The sequence below is a fragment of the Styela clava genome, chromosome 3, assembly GCF_964204865.1.
Source record: "Styela clava chromosome 3, kaStyClav1.hap1.2, whole genome shotgun sequence".
Lineage (NCBI taxonomy): Eukaryota > Metazoa > Chordata > Ascidiacea > Stolidobranchia > Styelidae > Styela > Styela clava.
The window spans coordinates 17470093-17494950 of record NC_135252.1 but is presented as its reverse complement, the minus strand read 5'-3'; the positions used below and the strand labels follow the sequence as shown (position 1 = coordinate 17494950).

Sequence of the window (24858 nt, the reverse complement as noted above, 5' to 3'; positions counted from 1 at the left end):
AAGAACAACAGAATAATAACAGGAACTAGAGGAATGAAACGAACCATTATGCTTTATTTCGTATAGATGGCAATGAGTTACCCCATGGGCAAAATCTTTACAACTCCAAGAAACGTTAAATATGACTTGCCGTTTTCAAATTCAATTCTTTCAAAATAACTGAATTAAAGAAAAGTGGAAATAATAGTTTCAACGTATATTAACCTCTCTTATGACTTGAAGCTGTGGCATGGCAAATTGATTTGACTTGCGGCTCGAAGTTTAAACTTTGCTAGGTGTTTGATTGTAGGTACTCCAGACTAGGATGGCTTTTTGCGAGTTCCCAATAGCGACCTTCTCATGAGTCAGGGGTGTGCAACATATTTTGTTGGCGGGCCATATAACCTTCACTTCAGACACGTAGCTGGGACACACAAAAAAATAGCGGGAAAGGCAACAGAAGAGACTGCGGCTATCGCTTACCTTAGCCTCATAGTAATAACCGCACCGGGCAAAACGGCGAAAGATTTAACGCAGCGACAAGAACAAAAGTACATGTATTTATGTCCACATGAGCGCCTTTTCAAACATAAACTGTTGGATTAAGATTTTATGCTTGATGGGGAAAAATCAGAGTATTGACAAGGGTCACACTTAATATCTTGGCGGGCCGGATTGTGGCCCGCGGGCCATCAGTTGCATAAGCTAAATTCTGCCTCCTAGAAATGAAGGATTAGTTTTTTGTGTCAAAAATATATGGTAGAACGTATACCTTTGCCTTTTTTTCCGAAGTATATCGAAGTCTGATACGGGGCAATTTATAGGTAAAACTTTGGGAACTTGTTTGAATAGCTCTTCACTGCATTGGCGTGTGCTTCTCATACTCAGCCTGAGTTGGGGCGCAGGACGCGCTTTTTTTGACATTCTTTATTATTATTAGATACGATATGGAACAAAAACAATTTTGGTATAATTATTCGATACTGCGGTATGAATATTAAAATTCTCAACCTTTAAAAACATTGTTTAGTCAAGAGCTCTTCTCACAGTGGGCGAAGGTTGTTCAAGCTGTTTGTTTGATTAGCGCTTGTCGCTGGGAATATTTGCTTACTCGACGAATTTGCTTGCGGACGTTGCAACTTGCAGTCTTGATTGCGATTTGTTACAATAATTGCCTAGTATCTTCTGATGCAGTTGTAGACTAGTGTGAATTGAGAAATTGGCAAAATGAATCAAAGAGATACCATGCTGAGTTCGGCGAAGAAGTTTTTAGAGTTTGTAAACGCATCGCCATCTCCCATGCATGCGGTACAGGAATGCAAAACTCGGCTCCTCAAAGCAGGATTTCAAGAGCTCCGAGAACGCGACAAATGGAGCTTGTCACAAAAATCCAAATATTTTGTAACCAGGAATCAGTCTACTATCATTGCATTTGCTGTTGGTGGTAAATATGTTGGGGGAAATGGCTTCAGTATAGTTGGGGCTCACACTGACAGTCCGTGTCCTAGAGTTAAAGTGAAAAGTGCACGAGAAAAGTTTGGATATGTGCAAGTTGGGGTCGAAACTTATGGAGGGGGAAATTGGGGGAGTTGGTTCGATCGTGACCTTAAATTGGCAGGAAGAGTGATTGTTTCAACGGAAAATGGAGCTAAAATTGAACAAAGGTTTGTTATCTGATTCATGCAAATGAATTTTAATCATCTATTTTTTTATAGCATTCTTGTTGCATCTTATATTTCAGTATTATGTTAACAATTGATTCATTTTATCTCTAAAAGCCTTTTTTACACCATTTTGACGATTAACGTTACTTTCTTATTCAATTCTTATGTTATGCTTCACAATTAATTTGATATATCTTAAATCTGTAAATGAGTAAATTTTTCGTGATAAAATTTAATGCAAGTCATGATTTTATTGCTAAAAAGACCAAATTTTATAGGAAAAATAGTAGTCTGAATTCTTTGAACAATTTAGCTCCATTCTATTTTATTTGACAAATAGTGAACAAATTTTATTGCATATCATTCTGCTTTACCTCAAAGTTTTCCAAGAAGTTTCATTTTTGATTTTTTCACATTGTCAGGTTAGTTCATATAGATCGTCCAATTCTGCGAATTCCTCATCTTGCTATCCATTTACAAAGAGAAATGAATGATAGGTTTTCAATCAATAAAGAACTTCATATGGTCCCAATCCTTGCAACACAGGCTGAATATCAATTAAACAAAAGTAAGGAACAACTTGAAGATATATATGATATTATCATATAATAGTTAATCTGTTCATTTCCTGATGTGCACAATAAGCATGCACTATTGAAATTTTCAATAACAAAATAACATCGCTTTAAAGTTGAAATAGTCTCATTATGTCACCTATTCATCAATTTCATTGTTTATTATGAAATGTACCATTATTCGAGTATGATTTAAACAGGAGTGAGCTGACTCGCGACTCTGAAAGGCAGTGAATCGACTTGGTGCTCTAACCTCAAAATTTGCTAGGATTCAGACTTAAATTCAATAACGTACAATTCTACAATATAATGATTTATAGTCTCAGAAGCTCTTGACACTTTATTAGTCACCGGTAACTTCGTTTGGAGATCATCATTTTCGAGTAAGTGCGTGTGACCTTATAGAAAAAATAATTTGAACCCAGCACTGCGATGAAGTGAAATCGCATATTTCCCATTCATCTTCATTTAAAATTTGAGTGATCAGAGCAGATTTTCAAGTTGAAAAAAGTGCAAAGTGCATCACATTTTCTGCATCTGGTCTCAAGTTTGCTTTTTGTAGTTTGGTTTAATTTCAATGCTATATTTTCTAATTAATAGCTGCAGTGGTGAAGAAAGCAGGCAGCAGTTCTTGTCAATCTAAGCATCATCCTGTGTTGACTCAACTTCTGAGCAAAGAATTATCTGTTGATCCTGATTTTATTGTTGATTTGGATCTTTATTTGGCTGATCATCAACCTTCTGTTATCGGAGGAGCATTCGATGAGTTGATCTTTTCTCCGCGGCTCGATAATTTGTCGAGTACATACCCAGCTCTTCAGGTTTGGCTTTTTTAGAAACTTTCCATAACTTGAAGTCGCATGAATATTTGACATCATGGGTAAGGGCTACCAATTGTTTATTATGCCACAGTTCCAAGCAGCAATATAGTGTGTGTTTCATTTTAGGAGACGCAATTGTGAATAATTATACTGATAGTTCAATAGCAAGCAACATTTAGTACAGAAATGCAAATGCAGTACAGCAGTGTTGCTTTTAAAAAAACCTCAAACTTGAACTGCATGCTTTTCATGACAACAGAGGGATAAATCTAGTTGTTCCATTTTTATTGCTTTGCTCATTAAGAAGGCTCGGCGGTGTGGCACATCGTGCTATCTGTTACGAATACGCTCGCCAATGCATCTCTGATTACCCTGCGTGGATTCACAGGCTTATATCCTATGCAGGGATAGTTATGTGCGAGAGTATTGCTGGACTCTTCGTTGTCGCAGGGTGTTTCACAAAACCGCCGATCAGTTACGGCTTCCTCCACCATCAAGTCCATGCTTCTCAAACTGGCTAACTAATCCCATACACGACATGGACTGGTAACTGGACGAGAGGCCGTGGTTCGCCATATGATCTTGTAGGCTTTCCTCTCCTCCGGGATAAATATGTAAATCCTATCCTATCCTGATGGTTGTTCATACAGATGGTGTTGCTACCTCCACATGATGGTCATTTCTCCAGCAAGTTGCCTCACAAAAATTTTTATTTTTTCAAGGCTCTCATTGATTCATGCAGTGATGAGGAATCTCTGGCAAATGAGCCGAACATTAGAATGATTTGTTTGTACGACAATGAAGAAGTCGGATCGTCAAGCGCACAGGGTGCAGGATCTTCCATCACTGAATATATAATGAGAAGAATTTCAAACTCTGTAAATATAAATCTATACGTAGATATACCTATCAATCTTGCACTTTCAATATGATTCAGGATTTGTGAATCTGTCACTTTACAACAATTTTCAAAACAATTTCCGCTAGTACAAAAAAAAATTGGGGCTCCCGAAGTATGCAAACCAAGATGGCGGACATCGGAATGTAATATGTGTACTAGGTTAGGGTTAGGCCATAATTTTAGGTATAAATACTACGGGAGACTCTTGGCTAGTCTTCGAACTGATAATAGGACTAAAATAAGGAAAATTGGAAAAAAATTATTGCCTAACCCTAACCTGTTACGTTCCGATGTCCGCCATCTTGGTTCGCATACTTCGGGATCACCGAAAAATTTGTGTTAACCTTCAATACTACTACCTTCAAATATTTACTGCCAAGTCTGGTCTCAATTCGGAAGGAATACTAAGTACATGAAATCGTAGCTCAATAGTATATTCCCATTTCACATTGAAAGAATATATATTTGTTATTAGATATACTTTACATCAAGTTGTGTAAAGGAACTGAAACCTATGGGCAGTTGTATATTCAATTGGCTAACACAGACAGTCCTCGAACTCGTAATAGAACTGAAATAAGGAAAATCGCAACAAAATTATGGCCTAACCCTAACCTAATACACACACTACGGGAGTACCTGTATTTCATGCCTCTAATCCTTTTATCACAGTCACCCTAGAAAATCTGTGAGTTTTATTTTTTTAATCAGTGTTACTTCAATTGGCCAAACTAAATTCTAGCTTCCTTCTGAAATAATATTATCTAATATGTAATATCAAATATATGCTATTTAGCAAACTTCATTTCTTTAAAATATTTCTTTGAAACAATTTTAGGCAGAAAATCCTACAGCATTTGAGGAGAGTGTGCCAAAGTCTTTCATGATCAGTGCTGATGCAGCTCACGCAATTCATCCAAACTATTTTGACAAACACGAAGAAAACTTGCGTCCATCGTTACATGGTGGCCCTGTTATCAAAATCAATAATAATCAGAAGTAAGAATATATCTTCAAAAACATTCAAAAATAATGTTTTCGAATAGAACATAGGTACTAGATATTGCCATGGTAATACCAAATTAGCTGATGACACATTTTTCAAAAATGTACATTTTTATATTCTGTCATTATTGACCAGGAGTTTGTCATCTTTTGGTCTGGGTTTCAATGCTATACGTGTTTGGTTGTAATTATAGATAGTGCTTTATGTCCATTTGTGAGTTTAACTTTATCGATCTGAGAATTACAAAAAGATGATTTTCTCAAAACTCTAAAATGTGACATAAGCTAATTTTGTCTACTGCTGTAATTTCGTCTGAATTTATATGTGTTCAGAACAGAGTAATTTGCATGAACATTACCCTATATATTTTTATAGAAACTGAATTTTCATGAAACTGAACAGCATTATGTATTCCATATTCATAATAACTTCTAATTATGTATTCCCCAGGTACGCAACAACCGTGGTTACAGCTGCTGTAATCAGAGAGGCCGCACGAATAGCTGGTATCAGTACTCAGGATGTCATGGTTCGAAATGATTCACCATGTGGTTCCACCATAGGTCCGATACTTTCAGCAAAGCTTGGCCTTCGTACTTGTGATCTTGGAGCTGCAATGTTATCAATGCATTCATGTCGAGAAATGTGTGGAGCAAGCGCAATATCACAATGTGAAAAGTTGTTTCTGTCTTTCTTCAAGAATTTTCCTCAAATTGAAGCAAAAATGAATCTTGATTAACTCTGTGATATATTCCCGTCGAAGGATTTCAAATTTGTATGTTGCCAGTTATCAGAATGATAATTACTTCAAGTAAATAGATCGCTACTATAAGTTCAGTATATCATACCAATTATAAATTAATTCCAGATTCTTAATATTAATGTCATTATTCATGATTTTAACATAAATGAGACTTGGAATCACTTGTAATGTAGATTTCACCAGGTTAGGGGTTCCTTCCCAATTTGTAAGTTCTATAATCGTAAACCAATTATTCAATGGGTGTTTTAAATATTACTACTTTAAAATTTGCAATAGTTTTATTCACCTTAGTATCTGTTCGAATTGAAAATATGAATATACATGTTGTTTGAGAATCCCCGTTGAACATTACTGATATGATTTTTCTGTTCCCCATATCTTGCAGATCCTAGTTTGTTCTCAATGTAAATGTGATTTTAAACTTCATCTGGTGCTGTAGTTTGAAACATCTTTAAAAAAAATCTTGAAATACTTTATACCCAAATTCTATTTTATATGCTGTCATGTCTTTTAGTTCACATTGGTTTTGAGGCTTTATGAATCAATGACTTTGGTCCCAGGTATATCAAGCTATCAGTAAATCTAATATCTTGTTAACCCCCACTGTTGTTATATTTTATAACTTCAATAATTCATCATTGTTATGTACTTAGCGATATACTGTAACCTTCATTCTGTGAAATGGATCTGTTCAGTCCATGGATCTGGAACAAATAACTTTCTTAACTTAAATAACTTAGGCTTTCTAGTGGTAGCATGCACCAAAATTTGGTTGTTGGTCTCATGACATACGTTGTGTGCACAAGATCACAGGTACCAGATCGAAGTAAATGAAAAACTCGTTTCGCGGGCGCACACCGTACAAAATTAGCATTTCTCCGCGGGGTGAAAATTTTTCCATAGGGGCCGCATTTGACCTGTGGGCGCATGTTGCATACCCCTGGCTTGCACAACGTGTCAATCTGTTGTTTACGTATGGGTCTTTTACTGACATATGTAACCAGAAAGGCTAATTAGTTGTGGTTTGCAATTTTATATAGTTATGTTCAATGCATTGAGTGCCAATTAGAAAGTACTAAGTTTATTTTCTACATTGTACTAATTATTATTCTTTAATTAGCATAGTTGTAGGATCCTTCAACGTACAGTTCGTTTTTTAATTATGCATTTTTCTTTCTAATTCATTGTAGTTGATTTTTTTTAATTTATTAATAACCATCTATAGGAAAATGATTTTTAAATCATGAATGATATTCCTTCCCACTCGTGTTGGGATGTGGGTTCCCTACCACTTATGACTTTCTCCACACGATTACCCTAAAGCCCTAAAAAAGCATAACCGAGGAAAAATCGTTTAAATAATTGTGGTTTGGCTGTAGTGATTCGATTCAATTAACACATATCTTACTCTTTAGAAATTGCCGTTTGATATCAGTCATTCATACGAAGGCTTGATGACACGTTTTAAATATCAGATCGTTATCAACGATTCATGATAAAAATAAATCATATGATGTTATGTGCGCAATTGATTTTCGTGGTGAAATGGATTGGCTGTATTACAAACCACCTGCCGTTTCGAGACAAATTCTAAAGTACAGTAAATATTTTGTGCCCCTGTTTCAGCAATTACTCACCAACTTAATTCTCAGTTTGGTTTTGGTACAGGTAGGCGATATGTCAATATATAATGCGGATATTTTAGCTTTCATTGCTGAGCAATATTTACTTTCAATTAAATTTGTGTGCAAATCAATTCTTGGCTATTTATACTGATCTATACCGGCTCTTTGATGTGACGTGGGTATCATTAGAGTGATGGATTATTTTGTTTTAATATTGCTTTTGGACAAAGAGTAGCATAGGTGAACTGTTGAAAGTAGTCGCACATGATATCGATAGCGAGTCCGGTAATTCGTTTTCGAAAAATTAATATTTTGCAAAGCTCATTGCCAAAAGTACAGATGAACAAATCGTAGACATAGCAACTTAAACCGTTGTACCTTTCCATTATTCAGATATCTAACTGAAATTTGATTTGAAAGTAGTTTAAAATCCACGCTCGACTGTGTTTAAATTATATATTAAAGTCGACTGACACTATTTTCTTCTTTTTCAATACACTTATGAAAATATCGGAATTGCTGCAAATTGTTTGTCCAGCAGTAAAGACTTCAACGAATTAAATATCCCCAATATTTTCCAATCTCTATCAGTGGGAGAGTTTTTATTATCACAAGCAAAGTCAACATTTGATTCAACACAGAAAAATAATTCAATAATGGTTGATCATATTTTGCGAAGGTCCTGTGCAAGACCGGTTGCGTCACCGAGGGCCCATGTGTGTATGCTGTATGGTAACAACCAGCATCGTGTTAATTTGATCAACAATGTACTGCAATTTTGTCTACATGCTAATTTTCTTAAAATTTAGGGCTGGAACAACCAGCTCCAGATTGCCCCCAAAATACTAAAAATGATATAAGTAGTAAGACTAGCTATCTTTGCAGGATAAATGTGAAAGCAATCGGCCAAGGGACATCTGTAGTGTGAACAGGATACGAAAACTTGAAAATAGCCCATTTTCTTACACTAACTAACCCCAAATGGAAGGAAAAGTCGAAACTTAGGTCTACATATACCAATAATCCCCATAATTTTCACACGTGCAGGATAGAAATTTCATATTTATTCACTGAGAGAAAAATTGATAAGACGGTTTTAACAAAGCAAATTCACTAAGGAAGCACAATGTTATCTTAAGAATCATGGTAACACGCAACAAATATGGCTCAAACTTTTGTGTTCATTCTATGGATTGTTTGCTTTTTGGATTTGTTTCATCCGCCCCCTGTGTCGAGTTGGAAATTAAAATGAACATTGAATACTGCTCACGAGCAAAATGAAAACTACCCAAGAGAATATATGGCCGTGTATTAATACGTGTGAGGTGCGTTTGTGTAATATATTTTTATATTGTTCGACGTGCAACTGGTCGAGAGTGAATTTTCGAGGACAGGAAATATAAGTTATAATAATTTCGATGATTATATTATGCTTTGCATCTAAATATATTTGAAATTAAACATATTACCGTCCAAATTGAACACTGAAATGGAATCAGAACTAAATTTTTTTTAGGAAAAACACTAAGACTAGGTAGTGTAGGCTAATTAGTTGGGTTTTATATTCGCTCAAAAGGTTATCGCAATGCAAGGATGCTTCAGTTGTCTATATCATAAATGTAAATCAAATGGAAACACTTAAATTCGATTGTTTGTGATTTTGTTGTTTATTAGGTATTACGTGTGTGTTGTTGTCGCCTTCCAAGACAACAACAAGAGACTCGCGAATCTTCTCTGAGTATGTATACTTCTCCATAATACGATCTGTGCACTGAAATAGGAAGGAATTTTATTGCAATTATCCGAATCCCAAGAGAGTTTCCACACCTTGAAGGATTATATGACGATAATACTTTTAAGATTGTTCGGGAAAGCGTCAGAATTTCATTCAGTTTAGGAAGACTTGATAAGATTGATTTTGCAAGAAAGCTGTGAGATATTTCAACTCTTTCAGTTCGAGGTAAAAATCCGCCTCGCGGAATTTTTCGTAAGATACCATAATTCAATTTTTTTCAAGAGTAGCTAAATTTGTTAGCAAAATGCAACCGTGTAATTCTTTAAATTACGTTTGATTAAAAACTTGGGAACGATATTCAGCCATTCCACCGTTTGGTTAGTTATAGTGAAAGCTTGTGGGTAGACGTGACCTGCAGTCACACGAATCTTGTATAAAAAGCCTTAAAGTATATTCTTAAAAATGTTTAGAATTGGCTTCCGCAACTACAAGGCAACTTAAATAGAGAAATATAGTTTTCAGCAGTAACTTTATTGAAGATTTGAAAAAAAATCGAATGAACTACAATAAAATATAGTTCAGTGGTTCTGAAACTTTTCAGGCCGCACCCCACCGCGATCCCCACCGGCTGAGAACCACTGGTTTAAATGGTTTAAGTATTTTTTTCATCACATTTGATTGAAATATTTTCTAAAGTTCAGCACGAAATGCTATTTTTCAAAAAGTGCTTTGGATTTCTTATAATAATAGTAAAAATAAAACTACATTCCACACGATACAAATTTTATTGTGTATATAATCCTTTTGGCTTTTATATCACAATGAACTGTATTTATGGTATAATGCGGAAATCATCTGCCACTTTAGCATTCGCAATAAAATTTTAATGTCTTGGTCAAATCCCACGCCTGCCTATAGCTGTTAAGCAGAACGTATGGTTTTGATTTAATTGTCGCCATATGCGCATGGAAAGAATTTTACAAGATATTTCAGTATTGCATCTTATTTTTGGGCATCGGTCTTGATATTATTTGGTCATATTCTGAAGAAATTATATATACTTTTAAAACTCGGCAAAATTAGGCTTAGATATTATCTATACTTAAAACGACATTTGTTTTAGAAATTATGCTTTTGTGTGGCTTTTAATATCGTTGAAGCAATACTTTATTCATTAGACCTATTGGTTAAAACGACAGGGGACCAATGAATATCGAACTATGAATTGGCGAATAAATATTAGATTTAAAATGCCTGGACAAGCATTCACAGTGTTTATCTCTAAGCTAAACACCTAGCACCTAAATCTCATAATAAGTGTAATTTATACACCCGAGTTGAGAGGGGTATCAGGCCTTGTTTCGAGTACAGGTTCGATTTTAGCAAATAATCATTCTTTTATTTCATTTTTCTTGTTCTCGCCTCGATTCGGAGAGTTCAATATGATCTTACAGATATTTAGTTCATTGTTCTATTTTAAATTCTTGTGCTACTTTAGAGCTTCAAATAATTTTGCAATCAGTCTTCTAATTTCAAGTGCAGCACAGACCTGATGATGTCTTACAAGTCTCCTATATATGCTTAGCTATAAAATGTATATATATATATATATATATGTATAATTTCGACTATATAGTTGTGAAACGATAGCGAAAAATAATCTTGTCGCTTTAAAGGTGTTAAAATTTGGTTTATGGTTCGTGAAAGTTTTCTACATATGTTTTGATGGTTTAACAATGAGAAGAATTTAAAAATTATATAATTTATGGCACCATTAGTGTCATACCTGCACATGTAGACGACCGGAACAGCATTGTGTATTAGAATGATTAATTATGACCCCGAGCAGCGATGTATCTCACACAAGTGTAATCGGGCAATTGTCTTATTATTCATAAAGCTATGGAAAGGTCGTTTTAATGAGCAGATTGCACGATTTTCTGACCCGTTGGAACGTATGAATATCGGAAAATGACAGCTAGAGTTCTGATGAACGAAACTGAAATCGCTTGGGACCAAATCGTATTTGTAGTTTAATGCCGGTCTTAATTTTAGCAACGTCATTGCTTTATTATAGAGGCAGTTTAGAATTTGTGTTTCTCTTTTTGAATTGGAAAGATAGAATATCCTTAGAATCACCATGATTTATTTTAGTAAAATTTCTTAACTGCTGTTATACACATTCGAGTTTACCTGAATCGGTCAAGTTGGATCATTTTTCAGAATGAAAGACAGAAAGAAAGTATATGGGCAAGAGCAAAAATAATAATATTTAATGAGTATGGGAGCACAGCTTTATACGGCAAACTTTAGAGATCAAAAAACTTTTACTTATTTTTTATTACTTAATAGGCACAGGTTAAGATATATCACTTGAGGTTCAGATAAGTAACCATATTTTAATTTTTAGCAACACAAACGCTAATACTGTTTCTAAATATAAAATTATTCGAGAGGAGGATGATAATATTTGAGGCAAAATCGCAATTTCAAACTAAAAACATATATAAATAAAATCAATTTACATCTATTTAAAACGTGTTATTAACTAATGGGAGAAAGGCCCAATAGGGGTAACGTTCCATAAAAAACATTCAAAACATGAACGATAATAAGACCCGAGCTCTTTTTTACTGGGGTCAGCGTTCTATTTAAATTAACATACCATGTATATAGAATAAATGGCAATCATAATATTTCATTTCAAAATGCCAACTCTTCTGGATATCTATATTTTATAGACCTTTACGTAAATGTCCCCACAAAAGCGGATTTTCTTTCGGTGTCGGTAAACAGGTAAGAATTATTCGAATCAATACAATAAGATTAGCGCTGATCGTCTTCCGGTGTTCCTGAGAAAAGGTTTCAACGCCAACCGGAGCTGGTACGAAGCCACAGAAAGGTGTCATTGGCTAGTCATGTAGAAATAACATCAGCATTACAGTGTGACCTTCAATAAATCTTAAATTGTGTGCCGTGAGAGATTCTCAGTAGTGCAAAAGCTTCACCAATCAACAGTAAAAAAAAAATGTGCCCAGTCTTATTAGATATGACCTTAATAATTAGTTTAGATTATTAGATTAATTTAGATTATTCTTATTTATCGCCCAATATTAAAGTAACTTTACCCGATATTCAGTTGTTATTGAGGTGCGATATATGTTGATTAAAATCTAGGCTAATTATTATAATTACAGAAAGGTGTTAAAATATCAGTATTGCTTAAGGCTTTGCGAAATCGTAAGATCATCCTTAAATCAGAGACAATCTATTATTAACGATAACGCGGTATTCAGTATAAATCTGACTATTTTGAAAAATATAATTACCGACAATCTGGATCCAATGATTGTGTTTCTTAATATTTAATACACATATATATACCATATCGTAGTTATGGATTTGCTGAATTATCTCCGCAATAAAGGAAAAACCACACCTTGCGTCTGTTCATATTTTATCACAGTATAGTAATGTGAAATTTTGCATTTCGAATCTGAGAAAATGTTTGGTATAGGCTTTGAACTAAAATTGAATCGTGTTTTTTTCATAATGATGAAATACAATAAATGAAAATTTTTAAACACGGAATATAATCGCAAATCTTTTTTTTTTTTTTTTGGTATTTTACGTTTGAAATTCTGCCAATTGCATTAGGATTAGTACAGCCTGAATAATGCGGAGCGGCAATTTTCTAAGGATTGAAAGGCAAGTAGCAAATAGCTGCCATAATGTCCTTATTTCTGAGATTTGTCCTTATTCTAAAAGTCTTTGTCCTAGAAAATATTTTTGTCCTTGTTCCAAAAAATGTCATTATTTTGACATGTGTCCTTATTTTTGTTTTAATTTAGGGGAAGTGGTCTAATAGCACTTAGATTGGTCAATTCGAATGATTGATTTGCTAGAAATGATATTGGAACCTCACGCGCGTTCATGACATATATAATAACAGTAAATTAATTACCACTATGGAAAAACAGTAGCCTACCGACAAAGATCAATTTTTGCCAATTGAATCAAAATAAAGTAGTGAATGAGAGCTTTGCAGTTGAGTAGTAGAATTATTTAAGATTTGGTAAGTGTAGCAGTAGCCTACTGACAAGTGATTTCGTTTTCTGACGCTCTGAGAGACTGTCTTTACCTCAAGCATTTCAGTACGTGATAAAGACGACTTTATAACTATAGTCGAGAATCAGTGCTTTAGAGACAAAACACGAATATACCGGTAAATTATTCTTTGAATTTTGTTTAGATCTGGAACTTCGTAAGAGATAAAATGGTAAACGTAAAAACATTGATTATAACTTTTCGTACTTTGGTATCTCATTATTATGTTTCCCTGATGTCCTTATTTTTGGTTGATATCGATGGGTGCCCTGGATATGAATCATAAATATAAGTACTTCACTATATAAATATGAGTAATTCTTTTCATTCCGTGCAAAGTATATTATTTTCTCGGTGATTTTTGCGTATTCGCAATCAATTACCGTGCGGATAATTTTTAACGATAGACTCGTACGAAAAAGGTGTCACGCTATGTATATTGCTGTTATCGATCCCTCAAGCAACACCGTCTCTACAAAAGACGAAACAATTGTGAAAGGTACTTATTTTAACTGGTGGACGACGGTTGTGAAGGAAGTTAAAACATTTTGGCTCGTTATACCGCTTTTTGGAATTTCCGTACTTTTTTATTGGACAATAGATATATTTGCATCTTTTTTATAGTCTACAACCTGTTATGAAAATCAGAGGGTTCCCACGAACCTGCTCTTGGAATAGTGTGATATGATATCAGCGAACCCCTACTTGTTTTTTTGGTTCAAACTTCAGACGTCCACAGAAAATAGTTACGCGCACCGCAGCTGACGAATAGCGTTATATTTGTTTTTTTGAAAGTTATGTATTAGATTTATGTAAAGCGTGTCATGTTTATGCAGCTTACGTAGTGACATAAATTTTCTGAAATGATGGAACCCGTCGTCAGTCAGTTCGGTATAAAAGAGAATTGTGAATACCATCACTGTCTACAGCTATAGTAAAACGCTAACTTAGATGCAAGGTTTTTGTAAAGACACCTTTGGCATTCTTTCAGTCATAGCTCGGCCGGGGCTTTTGCTGTCGAACTTGGTATCGGCAAACAAATGTTTTGTGAATACATATCTTTAAACTTGCACAGCCAATTACACTCACCGCGGAAGAGGATTAACAGTATTTTATCGACTAAGTAATTTCACCTTTTAAACTTATTGCTAAGAAAATATACGACGGATTTGTCGAGTTCGGGTTCAGATTTTGGGGCTAAACCTAGCTTCAGTTTTTTAACCAAACTTAGAGCAAAGTTGAGTAGAAACAATTTGACATGAATTGTAGTATTATCAATAGTAATCAAGTTTAAATACGGTTTCCCTCAGAGTAATCTAATTAGAACAGAAATTATAAGAATTGTTTTTATTTTAAACATGATGTATTTTAATTTATTGTCCATTAAAATTGGCGTTTGATATCCATTATACCAATGGATAAGACTTGGACTCGAAAGTCAAAGTGAAGTGCGGTGGAAGTGAACAATTAACGGAAGATTGGGATATGTCAAAAATAAAAACTTGAGGTAAAATTAGACTTGTGGTTTTCGATTCGATCCAGTACGATAGCGTGAAAATCTCTTTCAACTTTTATTTCCTACGTTTTCGCAGCGTGAAAGTGTTCCTGCAAAATTAATATTGTCTGGTGGATTGTGATTTACTCAGAGCGTACCTTGAACATTAAAATTAATGTAACGATAAATCTCGTTACAAAAATTATATCTAAAATTTCGAAATTCAGTGCATATGTGAATATTCCCATTAATAGAATAATTTTCTTAATCCGGTGTTTCTGTTTTTTTCGGATTTTTTCAAATAAATATGATTTTGGAGAGGGCCTGTGTTGGGACGGGAAGTTCAGGTTCTGCCAAATTTGATGCCCCCTGTGGCACAACATGTAAACATTAAATTGGAATAGAAATAGAAAGTTTCATTCTCAATAGTCGATGTGATCCTTACGGTTCGATCGGTTTCGTGGCATTATGATACACCGCGTCGTCGATACATCCTCGAAAAAAATGAATACAATAGCCTAAATCAATCCATGTACGCTTTTGAAGTCACTAAAATATTAAACATATAGATATCCTATTTCAAAACATAATGAACTAATTAGTATTTAATTTAAGCTAAAGATTAAAGATAAAACCCTAGCGAGATATTTTAATCCGCTTAACGTATGATGCATGTCATCCAACAATCAATTAACGGCAATTTCACTGACGCCTCGACCCCGGCGGGTATTATCGCCGAAAAAGGGTACAGATGCCATGGAGAAACTATGGAAATATTTTCGATCGACGATTATTCTGGCATGGGGCGAACAACAACGAGCATTGGGCAAAATGTTGATACTGTAACTCCGCTTCCAAATTTTGACAAACTGACGTCAGTGGAAATGTCTACTACCTTGTTGCATATTACAACTCCAGACTTTATTTCAAACAGTTCAGGTTTTCCAAGTGAGTAATGTTTCGTATTATCATAAACGATGATTATTTTCTGATTTTTGAAGCAGATCAGATTTAAGTTTTTTTATCACTTAAAAGAGTTCCATTCAGTGTATTGTTAAATTGAACTCTCAATTAGTAATTTTACAATCGTTCAGATATTTCCACTAAGACAAAAATCTTTATAATGTCGCCTATCCGCATGCCAACTTTATTCCAAATATCATTTTTAATGGTTTGTATGTAGCCTTGAATGTGCCTCAATAGCCTTTTTCGATGTCATTCAAATAAGGGCCGGGAACGAAATGTACTCCTTAATACCTAACTCTTTTTAATTCATTGCCATTATGATATGCTTTATTGATTTGACTAGTGCGTCAAATTAATTTTTCATCACTATAGCAAAATTGTTCAAATTTCAACTATTCATAATTTGGTTCAAATAGTATAATGAATATATAGCTTTTTTGTTTCTCATTTCAGAGAATGAAATCACCAACCTCGTTTTATACTCAATCGTCTTATTACTCGCTGTAGTGGGGAATGCTCTTGTTATTATCACTCTCAGTGCAAATCGACGTATGCGCACTGTAGCAAGCTGTTTTCTACTCAGTTTGTCAGTGAGCGATCTTCTCCTTGCACTCATTTGCATGCCGATCAGTTTAATTGGAAGGATTTGGAAGAAATTTATCTTCGGAAGAGTGATGTGCAAAGTAATGCCATTACTAATGGGTATGTTTTAAATTTGTGCTTCCATACGGAAATCCTTCTCACGTTTATACTAAACGATGTTAAAATTAGATACCAATCTACATCAATATAAAAAGAGAAGATCTTCAAAAGCCAGGCACATGCGTGAATGCAAGATAATATAACAATAAAATTCAACAAACACCCAAAAATGAGTGTTGTCCAGTGCCCAAAGACAATATATCTTCTCGCATGAGCAAAAAAATTAACCACATTATTTATTATTCATATCTCCTTGTGTCTTTACGTCCAAATTGAAAACATAATCTTTTCAATCTAATTACTTATCTGCGACTATATTACTATGCGTATTAGAATATCGCGTTTCTCTAACCCTAAACCTTTGTTGCTATCATTTGAATGTATAAATTAATATTAACAATTTTGCTCAAATTATGACCTGATACACGTACCCACTTTAACGTAGACGTAGAAGGATACTTAACTTGAATACTTCGGATATGGCGTAATCAAATTCCACTCGATTTTATGCAACAAGCATAAAGCTCGAATGTTGGTTCGATTCGGGCTTGAACCGTGGCTTCCACTCTGCGATATTTTGCTGGAATATTTGATTTAAAGTATTAACTGTATCAATTTTTAGTGATGGTATTTTTCATATATTTACGGCATACATTTGTTTGGTTATGATGTTAACCAAATCGCAAATTTAAGTAGAATAGGAGAAACATTACTTTATTTGTCAAAATTGTTTGAATGATGTTTTTCAGGAATGTCAGTTTGTGTTTCAACATTCACGATGTTGGCTATTTCAGTTGAAAGATACTACGCAATATGTCGACCACTTCGATCAAGAGTGTGGCAGACTGTATCGCATGCCTATAAGGTATGTTCTTTAGTTCTCCTTGAATCTTTTTGTATCTTGCCCTAGTCAAAAACGTTACGGCGATTTGAAAAATTCAAAGTGAAAGTCAGTAAGAAAATAGTTATTAAAAACGATGTGTGTTTTGAAAAAACAGTTATCCCAGTTATGCCGCCATAATGTCAATCACGACTATTTGTACTACAGTCGTATGCCGCGTTGTTTAGCGTAATAGCGTTGAGAAATGCCATCATTTATAACCCCAAATCAATTTTAAAGTACCACTAAAACAACACAACTTCTGAGATGAAATTTCAGTTCAAATACGATCCAAATGAGATTTGACAAAGGTATTATGTTTTTGAAACTATTTTTCATGACCAGTGACATCATTGTGCGCACATGTCTGACTATCCTTGTATTCAAATAAGGAGAGAAGAACCTATTTGTTGCACATCCTTGCACACGGTTAGTTCAAATCAATAAAAACCTCAATGCCACATCGCAAAATTAATATCGTGCTCCAGCTGGTTCCTCATTTCTGATTAAACAATCTCGATCTTAATGTCAAGAAATTTCAAAATACGTTGAGCATGAGAAAGAATTATTCGCGAGCGGAATTTCATAGATTAAAAATTATGATGCTATCTATAGAGCTGGAACACCCAATTATTCAACGAACTTTTCAAAGATTTATTTTAACATTGTGGTGTTGTTTTGTGTAATTAATCAGGCGCCCCAGAAGTGTGTGGACCAATACGAAGGTAACTAATTTTGTTCGCCTAATTTACATCAAGTTGTGTATAGGGACTGAAACCTATGAGCAAGGGGGATATCCACTTGTCTAACACAGACAGTCCCCGAACTCGTAATATGAACTAAAATAAGTAAAATCGGAATAAAATTATGACCTAACCTAAACTACGGGTGTATCATTGATCATATATTCTTTGTTCAAGGTGATCGTCGCTATTTGGCTGCTCAGTTTCCTCCTGAGTCTACCTTACTTTATTTTAAGTGACCTGCGGTATATTCCACTTATTGATTTTGGAAGATGCTCGATTGCGTGTAGATTGTTATTTCCATCGTCTACTGCAAGACAGGCCTGGTAAGTTGATGTCGTTTGTACCCCCCGAATTTATTTGTTAGAGTTAAATTGCCACGTTTGAAAACTACTTGATATTTTAAACATTATTCAGTCTTCCCAAGCGCGATATAGCATAAACTAATAAAAACTAAATCATGAAATACACGATCGGAAGAATAATTTTATCGTAATTTAACGGATTGTCTGAACGGAGTTGAAATATAATTTTTATGTTACTTCAGCCTACACTGAAAAATATTCGTTGCTTTGCATCTAGCACGTACGTAGCATTCACACTGAAACGTCGGTACGGTATTAATTTTTTGAACAAAATAAATATCAAGACGATAAATCAATAAAAAGATATCCGAATATTACAGAATAGTTCAAGACCAAATAGTTGGTCTAAAGTCTGTGAAAATTTCATTTTTTGGATTACATGGTGCATTATTAATCCTAGGAAAGAAATTTTTTAATATACATTCAATGAATTACGTTTTATCGTGTATATACGCAAGTACAAATAGAATTATCAGTCCAGCAAAAACCGAGACTCGATGGGGGAAGAAGCCACATAACCTACCTGAGGTTACGTGAACCAGCCTGTGACATAATACATTCCTTCAAATGTATGTCAACACCAAATATATCGTCAAAGGATCCGCTAATTATAAGGAAGTTAATGTTGCATTTCGACGTTAAATTTTTGTCGATAACGTGTGGGCATAGATAGTGATTTGGATTGTAAATAAGGAACGTTCGAAACAATGTTCATTAATATTTTTAAATTGACGGGAATTCCACCGGGAATTGATTTACGAGACGAAACGTCTAATACACTCTGACGTCAAATGTAAAGTGGGAAATTGTGTACAATACATCAATTTTAACCACCAAAAATGCCTGAACTTATTAAATTAATTAATTACCTATCAGAGGAAGCTAACTATAAAGTATGTTATTCCGGTGCGGGTATTTCCACTTGTGCTCGGTGAAAAAATGGCGGGAAGGGAGTGTGAGTGTGCTTCAAATCAAATCAAATAGTTCAGCGATTTGATAAAATAACCTCGAACAGTTTGCAAATCATATCATTTCTATTATTACTGCAATCAAATATCGACAATTAGAAAATGATATAAAATTATGATCTTAATGGCACTTAAAAATCAAAGATCACAAATCGAAGCTGAAAAAGTTATTCAGTATAATATCGTACTCCTGGGTAATTTCACTTTTTTCCAAACAATCTGTTTATGAGATTTTAAGGGAAAGTGAAACAAAACCATATTAACAATAATTCTCAACAATATACTTCCAGACCTATTTTATTTGTACAAAAATTATTATTATTTTTTTCAACACTGAGGGCAACAAATTTCATTTATCATTACATAGCAAGTCAATCCATCGTGCTTTATTGAGCATCTTCTGTTGTTAAATAATAATGACTACCAATATGTTGGAAGAATCTATAGTTGGTGAACAAAAAGTCAATCTCGAATGCAAATAATATTGCAAGCTTAATATTGTTGTGTTTTATTCAGGTATGTCTTCCTTCTGGTCATTCTTTTCTGTATTCCTGGTATTTTGATGACAGGAGCTTACACTCTTATAAGTTGTAAAATATGGAAAGAATTTCAAATCAAAACGAAGTCTATCAAAGGTAAAGCGATACACGTTCGCGCTTGGAATGTCGAACTCGTTACTTAGCTGACGACTCGTGTTATATTTGGCGTTTGGCTATGTGTAAGATTTAAATAAAGAGTGTCATGTTAATGTAGATAACATCGTGATATGCCTACATTAGTAAACATGACGTATAATTCCTTATAAGGCTATAAATTCAGCATGCTTTTCTGAAATGATAGAACCCGTTGTTAGTGAGTCCGATACAAACGAGAACCCGTTCTTAAAATTCTGAATCCCACCACCGCGAAGTTGGTATCATCGTTTCCCGATACTCCCGTGGTGTGTTTACCAGGTTAGGGTTAGGCCATGATTTCATTTCAATTTTCCTTATTTTAGTTTTATTACGAGTTTGAGGACTGTCTGTGTTAGCCAAGTGAACATACCCCATGTCCGTAGATTTCAGTCCCTTTTACACAACTTGATGTAAAGTAGGCGAACAAAATTAGTTATCTTCATATTGGTACACATACTTCTGGATCTCCATTCTCTCTAAACAGGTGGGGCGGAAGACGACCATGACACGAGTGATGGGTTGTACATCACACCGAAGCGATCTCACGTCTCGTTCCGTAGTATACGACATTCAATGAGAAAATTGGTGACGGTGAGCCGAAGTGAGGAAGATACAATTGCAGCTGATAAAGATGCGAATGATTTCGAAACGACGACTACTACGTTATTAAATACTGAAAACGTGATCACTCACACGCCTAGAACATTGGTATGTATAAATGACTTACAGACGTTTCAGAATAGACGATTCGGCCCACGAAGGTCGATTGCAAGATACATTAATCAACCATGCGCGATGCGATGAAGGGCGAGGCTTATTTCGTTAGTACACTTAATGAAAGTAGAGGCGAACTCAAAAGTTTCAACGCAAATAAAACAACACAATCCTTGATTTTTAATACATATGTACGCCCAATGGTAATTCCATTGAAATAAGTCACTTTTTGCGGATATTTTAGTTTAAATATAACTTTCAAATGTATACTGTTATATTTCATATTCGAGCCTCATCTTCCATCGCATCGTGCATAGTTGATAAATATATATGCAGATATATCTGCCGACTCGAGCCTATATGAGCCGAAATGTCTGTATGTATACCTGTGAATATGCCGTAATAAATACAGTAAAGTAATTGCCAATTATACGTACGATCATTCTATATTACCTATATGATTGCAGTAAATATACTAAATGTAATCATCGACCGATAAGCATAGATTTTTCTATGAATTGTCAACACAGCGACAATGCGTATTTGATACCGCGCTCCTAATTTTTGATTGATCAAATTAAAGTTCCAACTCTGAAATTCAAGTCAATTTGAGCCAAACGTATTTTTAATTGCCTTAAATCAGTAAAAACGTAGATTTACGAAGATATAAAATTTTCGTTTTTTATTCATTTAGAGCAAAAAGTCCCATTCATATGGAAGAAAAAAACAACTGAACAGTGGAAGGAAAAACGTCGTTGAACGTTCTGAATCTAGATCATTCCGTAACGCAGAAAGACTAACAGCGAAAAAACGTGTAGTCAGAATGTTGATCGTTATAGTAGTAAGTTCATTTAATGATTTTGTTTCTGCGAGACTAACTACTTATCCTTCTTCTATGCTTTTGTGCCGGCGGATTGGTATGCACATAATGCAAGAATCTTGTAGCAAGAGTAAAGATAACTATCCTAAGTGATTCAATAGTCTTGCTGCACACTAACACAAATATATTGGTGTAACGTTTCGTATATATGACCAAGGTCAGACTTCCTCAGACATACCAAGTTCAACTATAGTTGAACTATAGAAACGTTACAGAAATATATTTGTGTTAGTGTGCAGCAACTCTTGAATCACTTAGGAAAGTTCATTTAATATCACTTTTTTGTTCTTGCATGCAAGTAAAAATTCAAATTTGTCATATCTCGTTCATATTCACACCAATAAATAAAAGTATTATATCAGAAGTGAAAGGTTAATTAAACAAAAAAATACCAACAAAAACTTTTTCTTTGTATGTAAATCTTTATTGTATTATTGTGAATCTTTTGTATGGCCTGTGATACGCCCAGCGGCACGGACTGGCTACCCGTCTAGACTTGATGTAATTGAATCTGTTGCAGTACACGATTGGGTAGCGATATTCTCTAACAATATTAAATAAGCGATGATTTACGTTGTTTGCGGCTTTATATGCCAAGCGTAATGGAATATAGCTTTAACCCTAGACTAAAAACTTGTTAAACAACTTGTACCGTTGTTAGGAATGTATTGTTACTTTTAGAAGATTTTCCTTCACTAGCAATCAAATTACTTGTTTATATCGATTCAGAAACCCAATTTTTATTACGTTAAAACAGAATCTTGCCAATGAGAAAACGCAAGTGGTCCAGGTATCATTCCTTGAAAATTTCAGTCAGGAAATCTTGCAATATCTCTGTATTAAACTTGGACTGTTAAAAGTAAACAAAATCTGTTTTATTGACTGGCAAGTATAAAGAAGTAGATTAGTTCGTGTAAGCTAGGTTGTGAATAAAAAATTATTTGTGTTTTATCGACCCAGAAAGTAATTTGCCAAGCTAGAGGTCGCTAAGGTGTAGGATTAAACACACGTAGCCTGTATTGAATCGCTACTTAGATTTGTATTTGTAAAATTAATGAAAATAGAAGTTGTTGTTTTTTGCGAAAACTTTGAACGCATGCCTCTTGTCATTCTCTTTGGTATTTAATTTCAAACCTTATTTAAAATTTAGAAAAATCATGATAAAACCTTTTCCGTCATTTCAAATTAAAGTATTGCAATATGAATAACATTTCACTAATTTAGAATGGTTTAAAATTAACCCGTGATTTATTTCTTTTTAGATTCTTTTCTTTCTTTGTTGGACACCTCTGTTCATTGTGAATGTTTGGAAAGCATTTGATCCATACACCGCCATGGAGAAATTGGACGGTATAATAGAAATTATACAGGTAAATTTCATTATAATATTTTAAAAGAATCTTGAAATTGAATTGGTATCTATCATTATTTGTTTTTCAATATTAGAAGTGTGAGTCTATCTTATCTTAGATTTCATTTCAAAAGAAGGTACGTAAAAGTGTCAGGAAGTGTATCATTTCCTGTTTATTTGTGCAAACTTTTTTTTCTGATTCTGTCGTATTTTATGAATTGAACTAGAAGTTGTTCGGTCTAAAATCAACATTGTTCAACTAAATTCACATTCGTAAATAGCACGTTTTGTTTAATAAACTAGCGCCCTCTTAGGTATTTGTCAGAGAAGAAGTATCGAAGACATCAATATTTACAATTGTTTCCACCAAGTCTTGGGAAAATGCCGTACAAAACAAACCGCGTGAAATAACATTTTTCTCTTTCCTTTCTCGTTTGATTAGTTTTGATTGCGTAAGCATTTGGAACTAACGCAATTTAGACGCAGAAAATCGAGTTAATTGGCGCGAATCCCAAAGGATTAGAAACCTACCTGGAAATTTCTAACTTACTCAATCGATAAGTTCACTTCATGGTGTTAGAATGCTGACGTAAAAAACTGATGGGCACTAACAATTGTATTCTAATTTGATTTCTGTCATTTAGAAAATACTGCATCTGACAGTGAGCAGTTTTATTGTACTTGCAGAGAGTTGGAGTATCTACCTGACTTTGTAAATATGGTCAATGCTTTCACAGACTGCCGGGAATCTGTACAATTTGTATAGTGAACTTGGTCGCCGAGTAAAATATTAAATATATCCCATGAGGTAAAATGTTACATTGTGTTTCATGGTTGTAAGTAGTAATTCTTGACTACCTTCTTACAGCTCATGTCCTACGTTTCTACTTGTGTTAATCCTCTTGTCTACTGCTTCATGAATAGCCGTTTCAGAGCTGGATTTCTTCGTGCATTTCTGTTCTGTATACCGGGAGTCCAAAGAAAATCCGATGAAAGCATACGAGTCACCAGATAGTTTACGAAATGTAATTGACCTTCATTCTCTCTAAGACAGCTTACGTTACTTCGGCAACAGAATATTGCATCACAAATAATGAGTAAAGACCGTAGCCATGGCAACTGTACTCATATTGCTTCTAACACGCCAAATGTTGCCAGATTTCACAAGTTGTAAAATGCGTGAAGTTGAGTCGAATGACATGATTCTACAAATTGGCACTAAAACTTTTGATATATTACCATAAAACACATTTTTTTGATGTTCCGTTTTTATTATTGTTTAACAAATTTTAAGCTAAATCATGCTGTTATTGTTGGCATTTTTGTTATTTATAAGGAGAGTAAATTAACTGTTTATATTAGCTTGGCTGCTTCCTTACACACTGTCTCGAGTACACTAGAAATAAATTAGTGAAACTAAGTAAGTAAGAAAGAAAAAAGTAAGAAATAGGTTTACAAACCTAGCTCATCGTAGAATAACCTAATGTTAAATATACTTCAACAGGATCTGTTCGTCTAAATCTCATTAAAAAATTGTTGCGCTGTCAACTAAAACTAGTCAAACTACCATCTACTAGTCAAAAATCTTTTGAAATGTTTAATTCCGTGCAATTTCAATCGGATATATAAAATACTCTTTCATTCCCATGAATGACGATGATATGATGAAACTATTGTTATTTTGTGTCATCAGTAGGGCTGGGCATTTTCGAATACCTGATGATTTCAGAATCGAATCGAATAATTTTTTTCGAATCGAATCGAATCTCGAATACTTGGAAGGTATGAAATTGTATGTAAATTTCTTAGTATTTTGGTCCTCCAGACACATAAATTACTGAAAACATAGAATACATCACTGACAATAAAAAAAACACGTTTTCATCAATACCTCAATACAGAAAAGAGTCACAAGTCAGAATTGTGTTAAAAAAAAAAAATAAA

At 34.3% G+C, this 24858-nt stretch overlaps 2 protein-coding genes across 3 annotated transcripts; both read left to right on the top strand.

Moving 5' to 3' along the window:
• The first annotated feature begins 841 nt into the window (after nucleotides 1-841).
• LOC120342486 (aspartyl aminopeptidase-like) lies at nucleotides 842-7465 on the top strand. The gene is made up of 6 exons (XM_039411325.2): nucleotides 842-1643; nucleotides 2066-2211; nucleotides 2819-3039; nucleotides 3762-3917; nucleotides 4779-4939; nucleotides 5397-7465. Exons 1-6 carry the CDS (start codon nucleotides 1207-1209, stop codon nucleotides 5683-5685), a joined length of 1410 nt encoding a protein of 469 aa, XP_039267259.2. The 5' UTR covers nucleotides 842-1206; the 3' UTR covers nucleotides 5686-7465.
• Nucleotides 7466-10946: 3481 nt separating this feature from the next.
• LOC120342349 (cholecystokinin receptor type A-like) lies at nucleotides 10947-24320 on the top strand. 2 transcript variants are annotated; one of them, XM_078110812.1, is made up of 9 exons: nucleotides 10947-15619; nucleotides 16070-16339; nucleotides 17089-17204; nucleotides 18140-18288; nucleotides 19812-19930; nucleotides 20454-20677; nucleotides 21378-21524; nucleotides 22826-22933; nucleotides 23783-24320. In XM_078110812.1, exons 1-9 carry the CDS (start codon nucleotides 15337-15339, stop codon nucleotides 23927-23929), a joined length of 1563 nt encoding a protein of 520 aa, XP_077966938.1. In that variant the 5' UTR covers nucleotides 10947-15336; the 3' UTR covers nucleotides 23930-24320. The 2 variants fall into 2 exon arrangements, with proteins under 2 accessions (XP_077966938.1, XP_039267074.2); XM_039411140.2 differs by having other exon boundaries at nucleotides 10970-15619; nucleotides 16091-16339.
• The last annotated feature ends 538 nt before the right edge of the window (nucleotides 24321-24858 follow it).